Consider the following 23,742-nt stretch of genomic DNA (forward strand, 5'->3'; position numbering starts at 1 on the left):
TTTTAATGTACCCTGTACTAAATGTGGGTTTATAACTTGAAGGTTTGATTGAACAGGTAGAGTTTTGATCTTTTTTTTCTTTTCAAAACAGCAAAACTTGTGATGATTTTTTATTATTTACTTTGGCAAGGACAGTGAACAGGTCCCAGCCCTCAAAGGGTGGACAGTGGGGAAAAAACAAGGAATCTAAATAAACCCCAGAGGAGAGTACTATTTTACACTTTGCCTTTGGGAAGGAAGATCCAAGGTTCACTTTCAGTCATGACCTTAGCCTGATGGTATTTTGAGTTGGAGGGTGAGGGAACATTTTTTTCAAAACTCATTGAGAAGCCAGGCTACTTTAAATTTGCATGTGTAAAGCTGGTGTTTCCCTCCCTGCAGATATTTTTCTTAGAGGCATCCCAAAGCTTTAACTTTATTTACCAAGACCTTTCTGTGACTAGAGCCCATGGAAGTCAGTGGGGCCTTTTAGGGGTATATTTTTTACAATTGCATTATACATTCCACAGACTCTTAAAGGGCTTTCAGATGCAATCATATAACCATTTATTGGAATATAATCCCACTAAATTTAGTACAGTTTACTTCTGAGTAGATATATACAACTGCAGGTTAGTCCCTGATTGGTATCTGAAAAGTAAAATTTAAAACCTAACAACCTCTCACCCCCCATAAATGGATTCTAGTTTATGAAAAATGTATTTTACCAATAACGCTGGGAAAAAAAATTAGATCCCTTCATTTAGTTCTTACACTTTATAACATGACATTTAATATAATTATAGTTGGATCTATGTTTTGACTTCAACAATACTCCAGATTAGAACTATTTGATCCACTTTACTCCCTTCAGTAGGTAACAGTTGGCCTAATAAGTTTAATACTTCATTAGTAATAATGCTATTTCCTTCTGACTAAACACGATTATGGACTGGATTGTGAATTCATCCCTATCCCCCTTAGCTAAAGAAAGTAACTAATAAATGGGGGGCAAACAAGCCGACCACGATTAAGCCTAATAGGGTTCCAACTTGTTCCTTCACTGGCCACACCCCCTTCTTCTGATTGGTTTAGTTGGCTCCATTTATTCTTCTCTCTCCTTCAAACTGGCAAATGAAGGAAAGAATTAAAAGGAGAAAAATATTAATGGCAAGACCTAAAGCAGAAAAGTTTGCTCTTAAACAGGGGAAGGGAGGGGTGATGTTTGGGTGAGAGAGTAAAAGCGAAGTCTGTGGATATAAATAAGAAGAACCGAGAAGTAGGAGCAAGCAAAGCTTCAAGAGGTATGATGCTACCTTGTTATTAATTTTCTTTCTTGTCTTTTAGGGATATTGCTCTTTATAGGCCATGGCTTTTGTGGAGACTGTGTTGCCCTCGGCTGGTATCCTGAGGGGCTTCAACCACTTCCAGGAGATACAATCCGAAGTTTTCCAGGTGAGGAGTGGGGCGGGCGCTGGCTGCATGCCTGGCTGGCTGGCTGGCGGTGGCTTCTGGGTCGTTACTTGGCTGTGCAGAATGGTGAGAATTAAAAACTTCCGAAGGGAGACAAGGAGTTAATAAGCATGGGTTCCGAGCTGGCCCCAGGCGCTTTCTTACCGTTATCAAGGTTCCTTTCCGAATAGGCGCGGCAAGGTATTGCTTTCTAAGCCCTTGAATTTTAGGAGTTCCCCATGCCAGATGGTGGAAAGAAACTAGGAGGTATTCTTGGTCTTACCCCGATACGGAGTGAATAGCAGAACAGAGTCTTCAGGGCATCGTTTGTCGCTCGTTTGTCGAGGAAAGGCAGGCTATCATACTAATTAAATAGACAAATAAATAGCGGTTGGTAATTTTGGCGTGCTTGTGCTTGTTCAAACTTAAATGCAAAAAATGTGTAGAACGTTTGCGTGTTTAGAAAATATTTCATGATGATAGGCTTGCCTGGGAGAGAGAATGGCATGCAATTTTAAGAGGTTTTTCCCTCCTTAAATTAAGAGATGTATGCGTGCATGCCTGGTAAATAAGAGCCCACAAAACTAATCAGAGCTAAAATCTATTCAGTGGGTAGAATCGGTGGATATAATTCTTCTAAGAAAGAACTTCCCTGAGATCTTTTGGAGGCTGGGGGTTATCGGGACTGTTGATATAATTCTGCAACCAAAGTGAAAGAGCAAAGTGGCCCTTCTCCCATTCTCCGTATTTACTGCTTGCAGGACACAATTCATGGTTCACTAAACCACGTTTTTAATCAAATACAGTGTTATGGGTTTAAACCTCACACTGACTAAACCAGTAACTGCAGGAGCTGAGTTCATCTATCATTCTAGCTTGTAGTTCATGCACAGCTTCAGTGGTCTATGTAGTCTTATATTGATTAGACATCATAGCTTATTTTTAAAGTCAGTTTCTTCACATTTTATGACTAGAACAAATTATATAGGGGGAGGGGAGACATCATTTATTATGTTTGCCTAAACTGTAAGCAATTATCACCTGTCGACTTTTAATTGTGGGGGGATTAAGGTTCTAGTAGGGAGTGAGAAGGAATCTTGTTGCACCAGGAAAGCAGAAGTCAGAGGAAAAAAAATGTAGCTGCTGTGTAGCTAAAATGGCCAGATTCCAAGCAGGAGCCAATGAGTTATAGTTGCTATACCTTAATTGAAGTATTATATTATAAACTGCATACATTTGGTTATGCTCTTGTACAGTAACCTTGCTATTAATAAAGAAATAATTTTTAAAATGTAGTGGGTTCATAGAGTGATAAATCTATTTTAGGTCCAGTAGAATGTTGTGTGTGTGTGCAGAATTCATCTTCCGGCAGAGAGGGAAATAAGGCATTTAAAAACTAGGCTGGACATCCCTTTTTGAGAGGGAATTTGCCTCTCTGACCTGGAGGAACCTGAAACTCTAGCTAGGATTTTTCTTAGATTTCTTTCTATAGCATCTTGCACCCTGCCCTTATAATTCTACTTATGAATGTATCCTTAGTTCTACATTTGCTTCTTACTGGAGAGGAACCCTAGCATCCCTAGAGGAGTTGCACAATTTCTTTTGGCTGGCATTGCTTCACACAGGAAAGTGCTACTTTAACTTTTGGGGCCCTACTAATTGTTTTCTTCCTATGTAAATGTCCTTTATATTTTATTTTTTAGTCCTCTTTGTATTTTACCAATTGTTGGTCCTAATAGTTATAAGTGTGCACATACATACTTGTTCAGCAGCTTAATATTTGGCATTTAAATATGACTAAGTTTTATTTTATTTGTGAGTTTTTATTCGCCAAATAGCTTTATAGACTTGTCAATTAGTTTTTAATATTTAGTTTCCCTAGTATTTTATTATCTGCATTTATAGCACAGTGCCTAGGGTTCCTAATTTCTCCTTGGTAGCATCTTATAATTGCAGAAAATGGTGGTCAGGGACCCTGTTAAAGTTAAAAGGTTGGGCATTTTGTAGTTGCAGCTCGGAGTCTGAATACGAGCAGTTAAGATGCCATATCTACATAGCAGATCCAGTTGTGAAGAACAAATGGAAAAAGCTGCTGTTTTTGCATTGATTGCCCTGCTATAATACAGATTATAAAAATTTTATTGTAAGGATGAATTAAATACAGTACAGAGGCTCACCTTGGGATGATACATAGTTGTTTCTTCAAAAGATATTATCAGTGCTAGAATATGAGGACCAAGCAGCAGGGTAAGAAGGGTTTTTTTAGAAGAAAGTGTGTGTTTTAGAAGAAGGTTGTTTTGGAAATGTAGCTCAAGTTTCTTTTCTGCTATTCTAATCTGTAGACCTTGAGAGTCTAGGATAGAATAATCATAGGATGCTGTCCAGGAGCCAGCCTCAAAAAGCCTCTTTAGTGAATGCTTCTGTTGCCTGTTTCTGAGGGCCTGTGAGATAACTTGTATCCTGCCTCTCCCAATTGCAGGGCAGAAACTTGTGCAGCCTTGCGATAGCGGGCTCCTTATCTTTACCTTAATGGCAGGCTCCAGCCCGTGCCTACCCTAACTTCTGAAGCTCATCCATCACAGCTTTTGTAACCTCCTTCTGTCTTTAGTGAAAGAAGACATTTACTGCAACAAGTCTACAAGAGCCTGGTGTCTTTTTCTAGCTTCTAACTGTAGTTCACACCTACAACCTGATGAATTTATTTCATGAGCTATTTACTTGCTTTCTAGTGGTGGAAGACAGAAGACTGCCCTGAAACTCCATCTCTGGAGTTTTTAGAGTCGAACCAACCTGAGGGGGTCCAGCAAGTCAAGCAGGAGCATGAGGAAGCCTATTGGGACCTTGACTTTCTCCTAAGAAATTTTTCTACCTCAGGGCAAAATGCTGGACTTTCTCAAGTTGACCAAGAGGAACAGAACTCAGTGTCTGCTGTCTGTCAGACAGTGACCGTTCAGGAGGAAGTCAGAGAGAAACTCCCAGCAAGCCTCAAGGTTCCGGAGGTTCCTGGGCCCTCAAACTTGGAAGTCAAATTCCTGCCAGGAGAGAACTCTGTGAACTGTGCCCCAGTCCTACCCAGTTATTCCCAGGACATAATAGACCCCAATAAGGGTCTAGTATTTTCCAACAATCAGTTGCCACACTTCTTTGCCCAGGGAGATTGTGTGGCTCTTGCTGCAGCAGGGCAGCAGCCTGGGGAGCCCAGACAAAGATCTCATGGGCAGTATTATCATTTAACCTGTGAAGCCTATGTTCACCCAAGTCCTCCCTTGCTCAGCAAACATGCTTCTTACAATCAGCTTCCACCAGCTGCAGTGGCTTCCCAGCTGCCACACTGTGGTCTGCTGAATGGTTACCACCCTTTCTCCCATGGCCCATACCAAGCTCGAGTTCAAATGTACCAGACAGATTCTGCTTTCCATTCTCTGCCGCTCCTTGGTTTCCGGAAACCACCTTCACCTACCAGAGAAGTCACAGCCAGGCCAAAGAAGGGACACAAACAGTGGCCCCGCAAGCGGCCTGCTAGTCACATCTGCAATCATCCCAACTGTGGGAAGACGTATACCAAGAGCTCCCACCTCAAGGCTCATCTTCGCACTCATACAGGTAAAAAAGACTGATGTGAGGGGAGGCTGTGTGCAGCTGTGTGGGTCTCAAGGCATTTTATTCTCTGCACTGGGGCCTTAAAAATGGTGTCCATCAGATGTCAAGTCTCCCTTTTGCTATGTCTGCTGAACATCTAAGTTTTGGATGTTGCACTGTGGTGGCCCCCATACCCTGAGCTGGGTGGGGGGGTGGGGAGTGGGAAATCCTATAATTTAAGGTTGCTTATTTCCTCACCATTCTCTGCATGAATGTTAACTATGGAACTTAAAATAATGACCCCTTGGATCCAGTGGTATCAGAAGGACATAGTGATACTTTGTTTTACAGGAGAGAAACCATATCACTGCACTTGGGAAGGATGTGGTTGGAAATTTGCCCGCTCAGATGAGCTGACTCGCCATTATCGTAAACACACAGGACAGCGCCCATTCAAGTGTCACCTCTGCCAGCGTGCTTTCTCCCGCTCAGACCACCTCTCTCTGCATTTGAAGAGACATGTGTGACGGATATGAAAATTTTGGACTGCAGTGGATGCTCTAACCCACAAGGGAACCTCGGATCGTGGGACAGTGATTGTGGGGTGAGGGGGTATCTCTGCATGTTTCCATTTTCCACAAAGAAGGCACAGCTGCCCTTGTCCCTGGTGGTATCAGCCAAGAGAATGTAATGGAGACTCATTACCAGGTTGGACTCCCAGACTGAAGGCTTTTGGAATCTCAGCTGTGTTGTTCTCCCCACCACCACCAAAAAGTCACTTATATGATACCCACCTTTTGAAACCTAAATTGGGTACTTTGCTTATGTGTCTTTTTCTTCCCTTCCTACCAAACAGTGCTCAAGTTATTTCCAAGGCCACGAAACTATTGACTTCTAACACACGGGAGAACCTTTTATATTTTATTGTCCTTGCAGTAAAAAGAGATCACTGTTTTCCATATTCTAAAACATTCCTATAGATGTGATCTGCTTTGGTTTAATGCCAGAGATGCAGGGAGGGGATCTAAGGCAGCAGTGGAACCACAGCAATTGGTCTAGTGCATTCTTGGATGTATTTTATGAATAAATGAAATCAGAATAAGGGCTAGGGCCATAGCTTCCAGTATTAAAATGAATGCTCTGAAGTGCTCCCTTATGTATTTTGTGAATGTTCTAAAGCCTCTTGGGCAGATCCTGTAAATGGAGCTTTATCTTCTATTAGGATCAAATGTTGAAGGAGTTGATGGAATAGTCCTCTCTCCTGGGCTTGCTATCCTAAAAAAAAAAAAAAAAAAAAAAGGGTTCAATGGAGTTCCTTTATTGTATCTGCCATAGTTTCATAAGTGAATAATAGGCACATCTGTATGTATGAAATTATTTCTCATTACTCAACTGCTTTTGTATCCAGTTCCCATTATTAAACTGAGCAACCATCATGCAAAAGAGGACACAGCTCTCCATTTTTAACAGTTGTGCTGAAGAAGAATCTCATGCAAGTTACATCTGCTGAAAGGCCTTCTCCTTACAGCTATTAAAAGGCAACCACCCAATATCAAATGAGCATTTGCTTCTGTTACTTTAATTGTGGGTTTATAATGCTAAGTCAAAATATGAGTTGCTTATTTCTGGCATAATGTTATACAAACCCAGTCAGTGTTATGTCCATGGTTTATGGCTTAGTGTATTATACAAACCCAGCCACTTGTGGTTTATTCAATAAACCATGCATAATAAACCATTGCCGCCTGTTACATGAACACAGCCATTGTATAGTTGTTGTTCTTGTCCAACTGATACAATGTGAAGCAAGAGGCATTTGGGAAACTCTGGAGTCCTTGGGGTTCTCTGAGCTTGGTTCTTTTCTTGCAAACGTTTCATTACCCGGCTAGGAAACATCTTCAGTGCTAAAATGGGATGGGGTTTGCTCTCTCTTTACATACTGTGGCATCCACAGATGCCACAGTATATAAATAGAGAGCAAACCCCATCCCATTTTAGCACTGAAGATGTTACCCAGCCGGGTAATGAAACGTTTGCAAGAAAAGAACCAAGCGCAGAGAACCCCAAGGACTCCTCAGTTCAACCCTGAGCTACACATATTCGCCTGTATTAGATTTGGGAAATTGCTATGAGAAAGGCCTCAGCCTTTTACCTGAATGATTAGATGTGGCTACAAGATGACCGATAATCATCTTTAAACCTGCCTGTTCTGTTGCTGTCACAGCTCTACAGCAACAAAGTCTTATTCTTCATGTCAAAGAAAAGCTGCAGCTTTTTGTTGATTTAAAGGGGGGCAGGTTTTACTATGACTTCGAAGAAGCAGCAGCTGAGCCAGTGCTTCAGAGCCATTGATTTCCCCAACAATAGAATAACTGCTGAAAGGCTATTTTTGGACACCTCCAAACACCCACTGGTTTTGTTGCTCTTATCCTCTGGAGCAGTTGTGAGTCATTGCATTAATAGCCTTGCTGCTGGGCACTTGGGCTGGGAGGATGAGGATGGGAAGGCTACCCCTGGCCATTGAGAAAAGAGAATGGGCATTTTAGTGAGCACCCTGCCACCCCTTTCCTCACTGGATTTGGTTTTGCTATGGGGGGAATCCAGAGTACTATGAGGGGCACTGCCAATCTGTTTCTTCCCTCCTAAGGAGTGATCTGATGGTGTAAATGCATATGAGGCCAGGGTTTTGAAGGGGGGGGGCAGAAATTCCAGGAGTCCTTTGGTGTGTCACTGGGGTTCTCTTCAGTATGAAACTGCTTATCTCTGCAGTTCCCAAATTTCCCTCCAAGGTAAGAGGTGAGAAAGCTTAACAGATTTTGTGTACTTCAAGCCTGCCTTGGAGAGTGCTGGGCTAAAAGGGGAAAGTTCTGCACTGGGGCTATGAAAATGACTCAAGGCTGTCTCACTCATGGACTGCTGGACATGAGATGGAGGCAATGTCCCTGGGAGCCAGTGAAAAAGGTATTTGCAGGGACAGGTTGGTGCTGGGATTAGGGGCACCTGGGGAAACTGCCCCTAAGCATGAGATACATTGGAGGATAGAATGGCAATGGTTGGTTGCCAAGCAACCTATTATGTAATTGTAACTCGCCTAGGTGATGAATCTTAGAAGGTCAATTGGATTGGATGGCTTAGTGGTCATTAACTGATGTCCTGATGAATCTCTCCCTGAGTGGCAGAAATCAGGTAAAGGCCTCAGTTTTTTCCCCCTGTTGGCCATATGACAATATGACATATATCTGGCCAATTCTTACAAACTGCATTCATGATTTTCCTAACATGTTTTTATGTATGCATTGGATCACATACACACCAGTTCTTAGGTGTCCTCTGATGCAATGGTTTAGTAGCTTGAATAGCTTAATCTTTTCTTTTTCAGGTCTCCAGTCCATGCTTGCAAATGTATTGATTTTCCCTAAAAAAGAAATTCCCAACTAAGAAATTGAGGAACATGGATGTGGCGCTGGGTCAAAGCAGCAAACTCAGTCAAAGAGGTCCTGGGTATGTTCTAACAACTTTCCATTTGCAGCCTGTTTGTGAGAAAGAGCTAATTGTGAGCATGGGACCTGGTCAGGCCATGGGAAGTATGTTAAAGAAAACAGGCACCTTCAGCAAAGTGAATAAGGAACAGTGAGGGTCAAATGAGATACAACAATATTTACACAGGTCTTGTGTGTGTAGAGGAATAACAATACCACCGCCAATAACGGAACCAGTTGGGGCTTGTCATGGAGGTAGAAGGGCTTAGACCCAGTTATGTTTAATGGTTAACATTTTAGACCGGGATCATAGAGACCCAGGTTCAGGTTCCTACTCGACCATGGAGTTGGCTGACCAACTGAGCCAATAACTACCTTTCAACGCATGTTACTTTACTGAAGACAAAATGAGAGAAGCCCCATATATACTGCCCAGAACTCCTGGAAAAAAGGCAGAATATAAATGTAATAAAACAAAATCTCTTTGTTCCCACACAGTCCCTGTTTAACCAAAGAAGCTTTTCTCCCACTACAAATCATATCAGATGCATGGGGAGGGAGGCTTGATTCACATTATTCCCTTCTATATGGCACAATTTTAATTTAGTTCTGCCCCACCCCCCCTTGAATTCTGCTGTTTATGTAAAGAAAATGCTAAATACACATGGACAAAAGATGCTGGCTTCAATCTGAGTAAGCATGGACAAACAGTTTTAATTATAATCAGCTGTTTCCCTGAATGAGCAGACAGGATGCATTTAACAACTTATAGACATACAAATTCTCGCATAGATAAAGACAGAACCTAGAATTTTTAGCCAACAGAAAAGATTGGTGATAATTTTAAATGAGTATGAGCAGAAGCATCTTAATATATGAAAGGAAGAAACAAGTTCAGCTTTTAGGAAGTACAGCCTGAACAAGCCACTTGGGAAGCAAGTTAGTGGAGATATACCTCAGCCTAAGGAGGAAATAGTGCTAAAACCATTTATCTGCTCCATCACCACCCCAATATCATGCCTGCATCTATGGCTCAATGATTTAGATCAGTGTTCCCCAACCATAGCAACTTCAAGATGTGTGAACTTCAACTCCCAGAATTCCCCAGTCAGCATGCTGGCTGGGGAATTCTGGGAGTTGAGTCCAGACATCTTGAAGTTGCCAAGGTTGAGAAACACTGGTCTAGAGACAGGAAAGGACCAGGAATATCACTTCTGCAACCTCTTGGATTTACCAGAATGCCACGCGTTCGCTCCTCATCACGTTTCTCCCCTGAAAACTTAGGAACTTTGAAGATGAGAACGCTTGGCTGCAGGAATGGATCCATGAAGAACTTGCCCATGGTGAAATCTGTCAGAAGCAATATGAGGCACTATTAGGGCATCATGCCCAACTCTGCTCCTTGCTACAGACCAAGAGGTGAGAGGCTGTCATGGGGAATCTCCCAAGTCTTTCCTGCAGGTGCTGATCCCTCAAAAGGCTGGAGAGAAAATGGGCACCCATGAAAATTATTTATGCATGATTCAGTCTGCTGTTTTCTATTATTCAACAAACAGGAACCCTTTGCTGATGGCTAGATTTTTAGCCATTTTTTGTAGACATTTTTCTTCATGGTGGTTTAATTTAAAAAAATAAAATACTGCAAGGGTTTGCAAGGGTTAGCTGATAGGAAGTAGGCAAGGAGAATGCTTCAGCTCAGTCTGTTGGCAAGTATAAGTGGAAGGGACAGAATTTGAGGCAAGAAGGCCAGGATGCTTCTGAGCAAGGTGCTTCTGGGATTAGATCCTTGGCATAAGAGGTGGTGGGGATACTGTTCCCTTTTGTCCTCTGCAGTCTTAAACCTCTGGAGAAAAAAACTCGAGCATTACAAGAGGAGCTGGAGGAAACCCAAGACATTCTGCAGGAGTGTCAGAACCGAAGCCGTCAACGCCAGCTGCACATCCACAAGCAGGTGAGACCCTCTGGGGATGAATTTAAGAGCTCTGCATTCTCTACTCATGGTCCTCAGCCGCCCATCCTTCCTTCTTTATCCTGCTGTGTTTTCCCCTCCTCAGGCTTGAGATAAGAGGATTGGTTATGTGACATGGTCTTCTAGGAACCTTGGCCAATTTGTGCTCTGAGAGAAAGAAGATGGTGTTAGACTGGTTTGGTAGACTGACAGGAACCAGTCAGGGTTTTTTGTAATTTTTGTAATTGCTATTTCAATATTCTCTTTTAGTCTTCATGCCTGGTACCAATGATATACCTACTCCTTCACATTTGTGTATTCTAAAGCAAGGTTGTTGTTTTTTTTAATGCACTGGAGTAAATTGATGATCATGATCTAGAGAAGTATCCATGCCAGTAGGTGGCTTCTCATTATTTTAACTAATATGTAATATTTTGAAGAGATAAAAACAGCATCTTTAGAGATAGGCAACTTGGTGCTCCCTAAATGTTTTGGACAATAGTTTCTACACTCCTTTTTTATGGGCCAAAACCTGCCTGTGATATGCCTGCTGTGACAAATGCAACAGAGATTTGATTCTTTTAAAAGCTGAACTCTTTTTAAGAGTTGCAGACTAAGGAGATTCATATCAGGAAAATGGTAGTAAGTCTTGCTTGAACTCATTAATGGCAAACTCAGCTGCAGTCCCCACATCTTCAGGATAGGAATAACAATACTGATTTTACTGTACACAAATTGCATGAAGCAGGTTGGATATTCTAAAGGGCTATATAATTTCTAAGTGTTAATGGTGCTGATAAGAAAGAAGGTACAACACCAAAAACTTACTCAGCAACAAAACATTATCTGGGTAGCAGGGCTTAGATTGTTCCATTTCTTTGCTAAATTGCAGGAAAAGGAAAATCAGAGAATGGCTGAGACAGTTAAAGACCTGGAAAAAAAGGTGAGTCCTTGAGATATGGCAGAGTTGAACAGGATCAGTCAAGTTTCTGCCCTGATTCTAGACTTCAAGTGGCTACAGAATAAAGTGATTAAACTTTGGCTTGAGGTTACCAGTTCATGCTGCAGGTACAATAAATCATAAAACATAAACTTGCAAAATAACACTGGAGTATCAGATAAAATCGATTGGCATTATAGGCACGCCAATTTTGATTAGCCAACATTTGAATATGCCGCACTTAACTTGCAACCTGAAATGCACATTGGGCAATGCAGCTGCCACTTGACTCCTATGACTCCATGGGATGAAGCCATGTAGTTTTCTTAGCAACCTCATGGAAGTAGTTTGTTATTACCTTCTTCAAAAACATTCCCCCCCCCCCAATTTCCCAACTCTGGGATTTCCTGTTAGTCTCCCATCCAATTACTAACTAGATTTCTCCCTTGCTGGCATTTGAAGATCCACTAAATTTAGCTAGTTGCTGCCACCTAGCTGTGATAGTATATGTAGAAATGGTGTGAAAAGCAGGGATAGGCGTGGGAAGCCAGGAAAAATAAATGGAGGGATGGCTGCTCCCTTTTTGTGGGATCAGGGAAGGGTAGAACCTTAGAAAACGCTATTTCACAATGCAAAACACCAGCTATAGCCTGGTAAGAGTGGTGAGGTCAACAAGTCAGCCATGCAAATCCTCATGAGTTTGGGGCAATGTTTACTTGGGATGGCAATTTCCAGCATGGAGCAAGTCTCATTATGTGAATAAAAGAACACCAACTCAGTGTTAAATATGCATTGGAACTGTACTTAGATGGTCAAAGATCTTTGGAAACCACATGTCGATCTAGTAGCATTATTTCATAGTTCTTCACAGGTCAAGAATGTGATTATATAATTCATGGCAATTGCACATATAGGAATTGTATGGCACTATAAATCCATTCTGGCTTCAAGGATACTTCAAATGAATTTGAAAATTTGTACTATCAGAAGTTAATGCAGAAGTATAGTCTGACTAAATGATCAGCTATAATGGGTAGATTTATAAAGATATGGTTAAATTTCCTATCTTATGTAGGATCCAGAATCTTTATCTACTGACATTTCAGAAGTATGGCAGCTCTCATTCTCCCAAACTGTGTTAAGTTCACCACTTGGAGACAGGCTGGCCATCTCTGCTTCATAGGGACCTTTTCTAAAACAAATGGGGGGTGGGGTACAGGCATGTGAACACAACAGAAACTCTCTTTGATACCAGATAGTTCATTTGCTAATTCTTCAAAAGGTGGAAGCCTCAGCAGATGCAAAAGACAAGGGGGAATCTGCATTTGCCCCATCTCTCTTTGGAGAGAGCAGGCTGATGTGGAAATGTATGCAAGTTCAAATAAGAATTACTTTAGCCAGTATCCTGCTTCCTACAATAGTAACCAGCCATTGCCTCTGGGAGCCCAGATAATGACAATGGCTTCTTCCCAGCTGTGAAAGCTTTGGATTCTTTTTGTAATCATTACATGCAGGTCTTCAAGCAACAGTTGGAGGAGAAGTCCAACAAAGACACTCTAAAGGAGCTGAGATCAGAAGGCAGTGAACTGAAGGTAGCTTTTAGATATCTTATCTATTTGTTATAAGGGCCTATTAGATAGGAAACCAATACAATTAATGTAGAAATGATCCCAGAATTTGGCAGTAGAGTAATAGGTATTGTAAATATTGATTTATCTTGTGTACTTATTTATTTTATATATATAAATGCAGTTCTGATTTTTTGGGTAGCTGTCCCTGGTAAATCATAATTCTTATTTTGTTTCCTGATCTCAGTTTTTAGATAAAAAATTTGCAACCAATAAAAAGGTCATTTTTCACATCACATTTAATCAGAGATACAGTTGTTCTGATTTCATCCTCATGTCATGTCTCAGAACTTCTCTTTCAGAAGAGAAGATCCACTTTGTAATGCACATTAACACATTGTCAAGCACATAATCTTTTTCATGTCAGGATCCAAAGCCACCATAGGTTTGGCAGGCAGGAGGAGTTATACGCTTCTCTATTCATTTATCATGCCACATATTACAGCTGCCAGATCATTATGAGTTGGTAAGACTTATGGCAAGAGGATTTTCATATACGGTAGGTTATTAAATTAACAGTGCTCTGTTCCTGTCCCATTCCCTACAAGTAGATGCTGTAGCTGCTGGGTAGTGAACAGCTTGGGAAATGGGAGGTCTGCTCATTCCTCCTCTGTTCTTTTCCAGAAAGTGGGAAAAGCTGAATGGAGATATGACAGATCTCTGTATGTTTCCTCATGGGAGGGGAGAAAAGAATGAACTTTCTTGAGCATGGAAGAGTCCTCTGAGCAGGGATGTTGTGCCCATAGTAGGTTGCCTTCTGCCCTTTAAGTTTCTATGACATCTTCCACAGAATAACTCATTTGTTTTAGTTTTCAGTCTATGTAGGGTAGAGTTTTACAGAATACAGCAACTGGAGCAAGCTAAGAAAACTGTTCCCCAATGTATAATAATAGAATATGTGCATACTAGGAGTATGTGAAGTTTTGGTGAAGCTTTGAAGCAAAACTGCAAAGTGGAATAGCCCTTGCTTCTGAGCACTGGAGAAGCTGCCCTGCTTTGCTGCCCTCCAAGAATGTAGTCCCTGTGCATTTCTGCTGATCTGCCATTCAAGGAGGAGATGCCCCACCTTGGTGCTTTGTGAAGTAGGTGAAGCACTGAGGCAGAATACATTATGGCCTAACGTGTGTTGTTGAAAGGGAGCACATTTGCTTTGCACGCTGCAGTATTTAGTAGGGCAATTAGAGCTACTAGGGAAAAAAATCTGTCCAAGTTTTCATTTGTGAAAAATTTGAATGCATTCTTGCTGTTCCTAGAATATAGCTTGTCATCAGCTTACTCACTTGTGGAAGGCAAAAGAGAACTATTGAAACTAAAATTCCACAACTGTGCCCCAGCTTTGGGATAAAAATAATCTAGGAAGCTCAGGATTAGGGGGCAGCTCAGATCTTTGCATCTGAAGGCTGGAAGTTCCTGCAACTATAGTCTGTTTTTGTTTTTTGTTTTTCACCAACACAGAGGCACTTGTCTGAATGGGAAGCCAAGTGGAAGACAAAGAATGACAGGATCAGGCAGGTAAACTCAATTAAGGTCTTTTGTTTCTGATGGCAAACTAAAGCACCCTTGGGTCTTTGGCTGAAAAATGTGAGTCAAGGCAGGGACTGATTTTCTGTTGGGTCTCCATTGTATAACAGTCACCTTTGCCAAAGTTCACAACCTATGTAATTCAGCTGGGAGGGTTATTGTTCAATAGTGCTTTAGCTCCTAGTTCCTGGATCCTTGCAGTTACAGTTTAACTGGAGAGATCTGAAAAGTCCATTTATTCATAATAAAAGTGTGATGGAAAAACTGAATATAAGAATTAGAGACAAAGACCCTGATAATGCATAATCTTAATTTCTCACAAAGCTCAGCCAGATGCTTTGGGGAAGTCCACAAATATTACTAAAATAGCCTGTTCCACTGCTTTTCCCCATACAGGCACTGGGTGGCTTACTGCATCCCATATGGGTGCACTATGCAGCCATCATAACTAGTTGCCAGGACCAGCCCCAGCCCCTGTGAAGTTGTCTCAAGTTCATTCAAACCAGTCCAAGTTTGTAACTATCACTACATCTTCTGAGTTCCTATCCATCTTCAACATTCAGGCTCACTGGATAATTCTGAGTTCTAGAATTATGAAAGAAACAATATGCATCTTTCCTCTGTTCGCTATTCACTAGGCACTCTCCTTCAAACCCAGAAAAGACTGGACAAAGAGGCATCTGTCCACATCATGCCTGATCAGCATTTTGGAAAGCACTAGATAGGCGATATGCAGGCAAGATAGACAAATTTAGTGTTCTTCTGGAAAAGCACTACAGTATCCCTGTTTTCAAGCATGGGTTTAGCGACCTTTTGAAAGAGCACTAGACCTGTCTATGTAAAAAAAGGACTGGCATTCCAGTTCATTTAAACTGGGAAAGAGAGCTGAGACTGTCTGCTAGTTGTTACTGCTTCTGACTCAAATAAGCGCACTACTAGTTTTCCATTGCTTGTGCCATTAAGGTATTTTGTGTAGCCATTCTTTCTACCTTTTCCTTCTTTCTCTCCTTTGGGGAAGGGGAAGTGCCATTCTGGATACTCCATGGCATACTGTACTTCTAGATCAGCGCTTCTCAACCTTGATACACACCTCAAGCTTTGTGGGCTTCAACTCCCAGAATTCCCTAGCCAGCGTGCCCTTAACACTGTTCTAGATGCTGCCTGCCATGGTTACTTGCTGCCAGAGCTGGGATGGAAGAGTTCTACCTGTCTCCCCGTTTGGCCAGAACAACAGGTCAGAGGAGTAGCCTAGGAGCATGGGCTGAATCTACAGCTTCCAGCCACTTGCTGCAAACACTGATATTCCCTTGCTGCATTCCTTAATGGTTCCTTCCTGCTTCACCCTGTGCTCGACTGGCAAGTCATAGATACAGCGGAGGAGTGCAGGTTAAAGTGGGAGAGAGCTCCTAGGAGGACTCTATCATGCTTCAATCTGTGCCCCTCCACTGATCTTTCAGCTGGGCTGCTTTTTGGACATGGGTTTAGTGCTCTTCCAGAAGTGCATTTGACTGGTGTCCAGAAATAGCCCAATACAGAAAACATGTGCACTGGCAACTTATCACTCTGGCTAAAACCTTGTCCCAGGCACCTACCCACAGTTGTCCAAGGCCAAGCCCACCACACCAAACTACATGTTAAGGGCACCTGCTGGCAGGTGATGCTGGATGGGAGGAAAAACACAGCCAGAATTCCCCAGTCACTGCCCTTAAATTGTCCCATATGAAAACTGTAGGGCCAACACCAGTTGCCAGCCTTGTCACCGAGGCTGACTAGGGCTTGGCTGCTGGGGCACCACAGTCATGCCGACAATGTTTGCTGTTGATTCAAGGATAGGTTGAATACACATGAACTTGGCCATGAGGAAGATGGGAGAATAGGATACATTGGAGTAGGAAGGAAGAAGTATGAAAAGGTAGGGCTGCAATAAAAGCTTAGTTCTTTTTTGGGGGGTGGGTGGGTAGGTAGGGTGTCTTTTTACAATTTACCACCTTGATCGACTCTCAGAAGGCAGCCAGAGTTTCAGTTAACTTTTTAGTCTTATCCTGCAATCTGCCACCTTCAGCTGCTTCTGCAACAGGGTGCACTTCAAATGTAAGCCACATTTTTCACTAGCTGGCTTGCTGAAAAGTCCTGTGTGTGAATTGCTTGCAGATTAGGACTTATTATGGAATTGCCACAGCTCTTCGCTTCCCTTTCATGGAAGGTCCTGTACCATTGTCATCCTCTTACTTTTGTCTTTTCTCTTAATGGAGAAATCTGATGTTTTAGGACAGAAGAATGTAGCCTAGATAGAGAGGAATGTCCCTAGTGCTGCTCTTTTATGGAGGGGTGTGTTTGATGTAGAATGTGCTGTCCTTGACAAGTCAACTAGGTCCTTCTGGATGGAGAGCTGACAGTTCCTCAGTCAAAAATCTTAGGGGATTTTTAAAATAGTTTTATTTGGTGAGAAACAAGGTGGAAGAATTGGTGGAAAAGATGAAAATTATCTATCTATCTATCTATCTATCTATCTATCTATCTATCTATCTATCTATCTATCTATCTATCTATCTATCTGGTTTATATATGCCGCCCATCTCACTATACAGGTCTTCCTACAGTTTCGCCCAGTTCTGTGAATGAGACAGAGTGATTGTGTCATTGAAATATCATTGTCAATCTTCAAGTATCTGAAGGGTTGTCAGACAAGAGGGAGTGGACTTATTCTCTATTGCCCTATCGCCCACTTAAATGAAAGAATTATAAAACATAAATATGTTCATATGATTTCAAAACCTACACTTTTCAGTCACTTCCATTTTAGCAAGCTGGTTAGTGGCTAGATAAGTATTTTAGTATTTTTAAAAAATATATCAACGTTAAAGAAGTACAGTACAACAAGCCTGTGTGCAAAGCAATTGCAATTCTCCCTGTAGCTTCTAGAAGAGAAATTATATAGTAATGCTATGAGTTTTTAGCATGGAAGCACCTCCAAGTTCAGACCCTCCAAGTGTGTGAGGTTGACATCTCTTTTGTTTTCTGCATGGAACTAGAGTAAAAGTTTTCTGGTTTTTGGCATTTCAGAAACAGCAGCACATTGAGAAACTGAGCGCAGTAATCCAAGAGCTGTCTCTGAAGAGCCAGGTATGACTCACCTTAGGCCCAAACTCTGTGGCTTGAAACAGAGATGTCACATATACCAAGCGGACAGAATCTATGCAGGATCAAAGGGAATCACAGAGTGAAATGGGAATCTGCACTGAAACAAACGAGGCATCTCCACTGCAGATCTACTCTTGCAGTTCATTTAGATGGATTGGTACAACTGGCTATTCAAACAGTAGTTCAGAAGGCTGTTTGCCTTTTTTAAAGCAACAAGAAAACTTCTGTTTAATTAAGTAAATCAATGTTCTTCCTTTCCTTTCCCTCTCTTTTAAAACAGAACCAGTGTTTAAAATATTGAAACATTGCTTGGGGAAATTAGGAATTAGGTTAATTACATGGTATACCGCAGCTTGTACTGCAAACAAAGGGAACACATTTTCCTTGAGACGAACTAAGAAAAATGATATATATCTGACCCAAATGCAGTGACTACTCATCTACGGCTGGTGGACTGCTAAAATTATGCAGTCAGTAGATTCAGACTATCTGGCATGATGCATGGGACTAAATCCAGTTAGAGATGTTTTTTTTTTAATTTGACAGAAGGCATTCTGCAGCTATTCCACCTTTCCCTTTTTAATTATTTGTGGGAATGGGAAGAAATGGAAGTAACTGGAAAATATGGGAAAGTTACAAATGGAAAGCATCATCGTCTGGGCTCCTTGTAAAAATCCATGAATGAGCCAAGGGATTGCACGAAGAGAATTAAGTTGGACAAAGTTTGCAAAAAAAAAAGGTACTGCCATTAGGACTCCCCTTACTTTCCTATCCCAAATCACTTACTTTTTTCCCTAAGGCAATTTATATCTTTCAACAAACTTTCTGCAAAAAACATCTTTAGGGCAAATAAAGGTGATCTCCATAAGGAGCTTTCCTCAGATTGAGATTTCATGGTTGCTTTACCTTCAAAATAACCAGGTTCAGCATAACTATAAAAAACATGAATATGCAACATGTAGTTTTGCTCTTCAGGCCTAGACTGCTAATTACCTGCCACATCAATCTAAAACTGAAACTGTAGATACAAGTTCAATAATTATGATGAAAAGTGTGTCTGCCAAATTCTTAGAAAAATCCTCTTCTATTTTTGACTTCAGTCTTAGATGGTCTTCAGTTAGAATTAGATGGCATATAATGCCACCCAATGTAAACTATTAAGGATTAGGCATCTTCAAATTAATCTCTCTTCCCACCCACTGGCGTCTCAAGTTTGTGGCTTCCAGGAGAGTTTGAAGCTTAGTTGAACTAGGGTAAGGATAATGGAAAATTAAAGATTAAAAAAATGAAAGCCTAAAGCAATGTTGTTTTCTTTCTGAATCAATGAAGGAGCTGCACCGAAGCATCACCTTCTTGGAAGACAATGTGGTGGAAGCTCAACAGGAAATAGCGCTGTAAGGATGACCTAATCAATTCTCTTAGTTGGTTATGGTGATCAGCTAGTTTGCTGACAGAGACTTAGGCCAAATCTTGGCCAAAAACGGTACAGTCACAATTTCTTGGACTCAGCTCCTCATCTGTAAAGCAGGAATAGCAATAATATGCGTTTGAGAGTATCTGAATGAATGGGCCTTGGGAACATAGGCTAGAAATACATAAATAAAAACAGACAGACATCCCCATAAGTGTTTTAGATTTAACGTATGTTCTCATTGAAAATGTCCTGTATTGGAATTAGTATTGGAGTTTGCTACATCTGGCAGTGGAATGACATTTATCTGCAAGAAACATCATGTGTATGTGTGTGAATAAGAGAGAAAGAGATGGTTTTTTTGAAGACACATCAAGCTCAGATTAATCTGCAGCTTAAAAGACTCAGGAGGCAAGGTCACATTTTCCTTCTGGGTCATGCAAAATTAGGGAGAAAGTACTGACAGAGTTGCAGGTGACAAGATATTCTGCTCAAAGTTGCATTCTCTCCTGTTCTGCTAGGCTTCAGTTATGTGCGCGGAAAAGATAGTCCCCCTGTTTACTACTGTGTTCTATTTTAGTTTCCAGAGAGATGCACTATCTGGAGAAATGGAGACCACAGCAAGGGGCTTTCTTTGGGAGGAACAAGTGTGTGACCAGATGGTATGAAGTCCTTAAGTGCCACCCTCTTCCAAACACAAAACTCTGGATGAGTTGGCCAGTGCTCTCTCCAATTGGCCCCCTGCCTTGAGATCCTTTGGTATTTCTGTCCCTCTGGCCAGTCACTGTGAGAGGGGTTGTAACACTGCTGTTCTGCTTGTTTTTTAAAAAATGGTGGCGCAGGGTCATGGTGCCATGATTTCAAGAGGGAAGAGCCAATGGGATAAGGCAAGAGCCTGCACCAGTGGGAACCCTGAAGCTCTGACACGCACACTACAAACAAGCTTTGCAATCATTTTAAGTACACTGGAGCAGAGCTGGAAGTTAGTACTTGTCCACAAGACAGGCAGTTGCATTTGATCACACGGGTGCAGAGCCAGCCCAAGACAGCTGCACATCGTACCTTTGGAGGGGCCCTCATCTTTGCCACATTTTTTTCTGTTTGACTCTTGTATCTCACATCTTACTTTTCCTATTCTCTCAGAAAAAACTGCCATGTCTGGAACTATACAGAACTAATTCCAAAGAGCACCTCCCATCCATGTAAGTGACCAATAGCCTACCAGCGAGATGATATTCAGATACTATAGGATAGGCAGACGCACAGCAGAAGAGCTGGAGGTGGGGGGAGCGAAGAGAAGGAAAGGGCATTGGCTGTATTCACACATGCTTAACCAGGTCAGTTGAAGACCCAAAACTGAATGGCATGATGTGCAAAGCTTGCTTAATTTAAACCTCCCCCCGCCCCCAATACTATATTAGGTATTTTCTGTACTGTAGCTTTAAGCTGCTTATCTCCCATGAATAAACCAGATGGAAATAAAGTTGGTTTAAGAAATCCCATTCTGGATTTCAGCCCCTCCCACTGCTTTGGCTATGGTTGTGGCCTGTTGTTCCGGCTCTTGTTTATTCTCATTGGTGGATTCTCTTCCCCCCCCCCGCGTTTTTAAATCCCTCCTGAACTGATTAAAAAGAAATAAAAAGACAAGACCACTGGTTTACCATTTTTTCTATCCTTGGGCTATAATTTAGAAGAGGAAAGTGATGGCTCTTCTCAATTCCACCTGGTTAAAAAAAGAGACAGGTCCTTCACTGCATGATTCCCCTATTGAATCAGTGACTTGTAAAAAAGAAAATCTACCTTTTCATTGTTTCACCAGGAACCATCAACTATATTTGATCCTGTTTTTGTGCCACTGCTTATATGTTATTCTGTACCTCTTTTGTGCAGATCCTTCCCACGTCCAACTCTCCAGGCTGCCTGGAGGCTGCTGTGGGCCTTGGCCAAGGTCCTGCTTCTGATCCTGCTGTTGGCTCTGGCTTTCTTCCATGGCTGGTTCTCCAGGCAGCCATGCTTGCAGCTGCACTCAACTCCCCTGCTCTACGTCCAGTCCAAGAGGTTGTTCCCCCCTTTAGTTATGTGAAGGCACTTAGGCACCTATCATTAATGACCTTTAATAAAATTGAATAACAATCACAGGAAACCTCTCTGTTTACCTGAAATTGGAACCAGACATGACATTTGCTGTGCAATTTTTCTTTATGTGGTTGTTTTTTATTCACAACAGCCAGACAAGAAAATCTGACCTTAATTTGGAACCACAAGTTTATTATTATTGTTGGTTGCACAGTCAGCCAGATATTTAGACTGGATTTGGCATTTTTATCTACCTACCAAGTCCTTTCCAAGGACCTGGGATAGGCAGATGATGTTTGATGGTGTTAAAGGTATTATTATATTGAATATGGAGAAGAGGAAAGAAAAAGTGGATATTCTATCAATATTAGTTATTGTTTAGAATATTAATGTAATCAGCATTATGATTATTGGCTTTTTCATTCAAAATTAAATATTTTAATATGAGGAGATAAAGGAAGAGGTATTTGTTATGTAATAAATGCTTCAGTCTCAAGCTAAATTACTTGATATTGACATTTCTTTAGATTCTTGTAGAATTTGTTTGTTTAGGTCTTTTCCTACTCCGTATGAATTTACAGACAGTTTCTTGCCATTCTTGTAGGGTTCTCTCAGAAATTCTAATTGGTGCCATTTGAAATAGATTGTTTATCTTGGGTAATACATTCATTTTAATGGTTGCAATTGATCCTGACCAAGATAACTTTGTTGTTGTTCAGTCGTTAAGTCATGTCCGACTCTTCGTGACCCCATGAATCATATTGCGCCAGGCCTTCCTGTCCTTCACTGCCTCCCTGAGTTTGCTCAGTTTCATGCTCACTGCTTCAGTGATGCTATCTAACCATCTCATCCTCTGCTGTCCTCTTCTCCTTTTGCCTTCAATCTTTCCCAGCATCAGGGTCTTTTCCAAAGAGTCCTCTCTTCGCAAGATAACTTTAGATTCCTCTAACTTTCAAGGTCTTTTTTAATCTCTTGCAATAATTTAACATAGTTATTTTGATATGTTTCTTGATTGTTTCCTGCCAATGCAAACCAAGATATTTCGCTTAATGGGCTATCTGACAACCAGATTTTTCTTGCAAAAAGAAGAAAATCTCCTTCAGAGGAGCTTTCAATCTTAAAAGGAGTGCTCTAGGATGTGTCCTATCACCCCTCCTTTCTCGTTAGTTATTTGATAAACTAAGCATTGTACTAGGACTGTCACTAAGTTGAAATTGATTGATTATGTGCCATCAAGTTGTTTTTGACTCCTAGTGACCACATAGATAGATTTTCTCTATGAGGATCTATCCCTAACTTAAAATATGCAAATAGTGTTCTCCTGGCAGAAAAAAAGGGCCTGGGCTTCTAAAAGTGAAAATAAAAATGAGTGAAAAGCCTTGTTACATTTTAATACCAATAAACCCCAAGGTGACCATAATCTCAAAGAAAAAAGAACCTCCCAAAATAAAAACAGTGGTCAATTATGCCCCCTTCAGAAAGTCAAGAATTTTGTCTATTTTGGGCATTTAATCATGGAAGATGGGAAATGAGCTAGTGAAATAAAGAGGCAAACAGAAATTACCAAGAAAAAAAATTTAAGAGATAAAGAATATACTGATCTCCAGGGAAATGGACATAAAACTAAGAAGGACCAAATGCTGTGCCTGGTCAACTCTCCTTTATAACTGCAAAACATGGGCAATATCCAAGAAGGCTAAGAACAGGCTGAAAGCCTTTGAAATGTGGCTTTTAAGGCAAATCTTGAGAGTCCCAAAAGATCAAATCCCGAAGTCCTGGAGATGGCATAAGGAAAAAAAAAGCTTCATAAAGACCATCAAACAAAAAACTCAGATACTTACTCAGTATCAGCAACTCTATACAAAGGGCGCTGCAACAACAGTGGAAGGAAACAGCAGCAGGGGATGACAAAGACAACAGAAACACATCCACAGAAGCAACACTCACCACAGAAAAGTAACACATCTGTCCTGATTAGATCCTCAGAGGCATACATGTGCACACCACACAGAGGCAAAGTGTATGCACATGCCCTGATTATCCCTGGAGAGAAAGTGGTGCAAGCTGTTATTTCATTACCCAGAAGAAAAAAACAGACCCCTCCAACGGCCACTGCTAATAAAGGGAAGCTTTGGAAAGCACTGCAGAAACCATGCTTGTTTTCTGAACTGATACACCTGTCAGGGGCCATGTGGTAACCAGCTCATCAAGCCTTAAAGGCTAGAAGGACCAAAACCTAGGGAAGAGGGGCTGTCTGCTGGAATGGTATGTGGGGTGACCTTGGGAGACAGGAGGAAGAGCCACAGACTGGACAACTGGCAGGTAAAAGAGAGAGCCAGGATTCATTGTTGTGCTTCTTGTCTGGACTACCTCGAAGGGCTAACATCTGCTGAGATCTCAGGATGCGGGTCTGAGGGGGCTTATAAATCTTGACTCATCTAGGAAGTTAAAGCAAGGTCAGCATTAGGATGGAAGTTCTCCAGATTTCTCCCGTTGTAGGCTCAATGGGGAATCAAAGCCGCAAGGCTGTGTCCACGTGATCACAGGACAGAATCGAGCAAGTCAGTTCTAAGGAGGTTTGACAACTA

The 23,742-nt window shown here is 41.5% G+C and overlaps 2 protein-coding genes across 2 annotated transcripts; both read left to right on the forward strand.

Annotated features, from left to right (window-relative positions):
- The first annotated feature begins 1,109 nt into the window (after positions 1-1,109).
- KLF1 (KLF transcription factor 1) lies at positions 1,110-6,765 on the forward strand. The gene is made up of 4 exons (XM_088137654.1): positions 1,110-1,149; positions 1,327-1,434; positions 4,161-5,034; positions 5,362-6,765. The coding sequence occupies exons 2-4, from the start codon at positions 1,348-1,350 to the stop codon at positions 5,535-5,537; spliced, it is 1,137 nt and encodes a 378-aa protein (XP_087993780.1). The 5' UTR covers positions 1,110-1,149; positions 1,327-1,347; the 3' UTR covers positions 5,538-6,765.
- Positions 6,766-8,392: 1,627 nt separating this feature from the next.
- LOC112541152 (uncharacterized) lies at positions 8,393-23,645 on the forward strand. The gene is made up of 11 exons (XM_025169367.2): positions 8,393-8,511; positions 9,774-9,908; positions 10,323-10,440; positions 11,330-11,380; positions 12,892-12,969; positions 14,461-14,517; positions 17,590-17,649; positions 18,997-19,061; positions 19,659-19,740; positions 20,222-20,280; positions 20,969-23,645. Exons 1-11 carry the CDS (start codon positions 8,462-8,464, stop codon positions 21,159-21,161), a joined length of 948 nt encoding a protein of 315 aa, XP_025025135.1. The 5' UTR covers positions 8,393-8,461; the 3' UTR covers positions 21,162-23,645.
- Positions 23,646-23,742: the final 97 nt, after the last annotated feature.

The sequence above is a fragment of the Python bivittatus genome, unplaced genomic scaffold (genome assembly GCF_059951505.1).
Source record: "Python bivittatus isolate LINGU-HERP-01145 unplaced genomic scaffold, Pbiv_v1 ctg000220_np1212, whole genome shotgun sequence".
Classification (NCBI taxonomy): domain Eukaryota; kingdom Metazoa; phylum Chordata; class Lepidosauria; order Squamata; family Pythonidae; genus Python; species Python bivittatus.

Bases quoted from the DNA above. Each gene is read 5' to 3' on its own strand.
- KLF1 (XM_088137654.1), top strand. From the start codon at position 1,348: ATGGCTTTTGTGGAGACTGTGTTGCCCTCGGCTGGTATCCTGAGGGGC. The intron at 1,435-4,160 runs GTGAGGAGTGGG...CTTGCTTTCTAG, and splicing joins TACAATCCGAAGTTTTCCAG to TGGTGGAAGACAGAAGACTG. The intron at 5,035-5,361 runs GTAAAAAAGACT...TTTGTTTTACAG, and splicing joins TCATCTTCGCACTCATACAG to GAGAGAAACCATATCACTGC.
- LOC112541152 (XM_025169367.2), top strand. From the start codon at position 8,462: ATGGATGTGGCGCTGGGTCAAAGCAGCAAACTCAGTCAAAGAGGTCCT. The intron at 19,062-19,658 runs GTAAGGATGACC...GTTCTATTTTAG, and splicing joins GCTCAACAGGAAATAGCGCT to TTTCCAGAGAGATGCACTAT. The intron at 19,741-20,221 runs GTATGAAGTCCT...CTATTCTCTCAG, and splicing joins AACAAGTGTGTGACCAGATG to AAAAAACTGCCATGTCTGGA.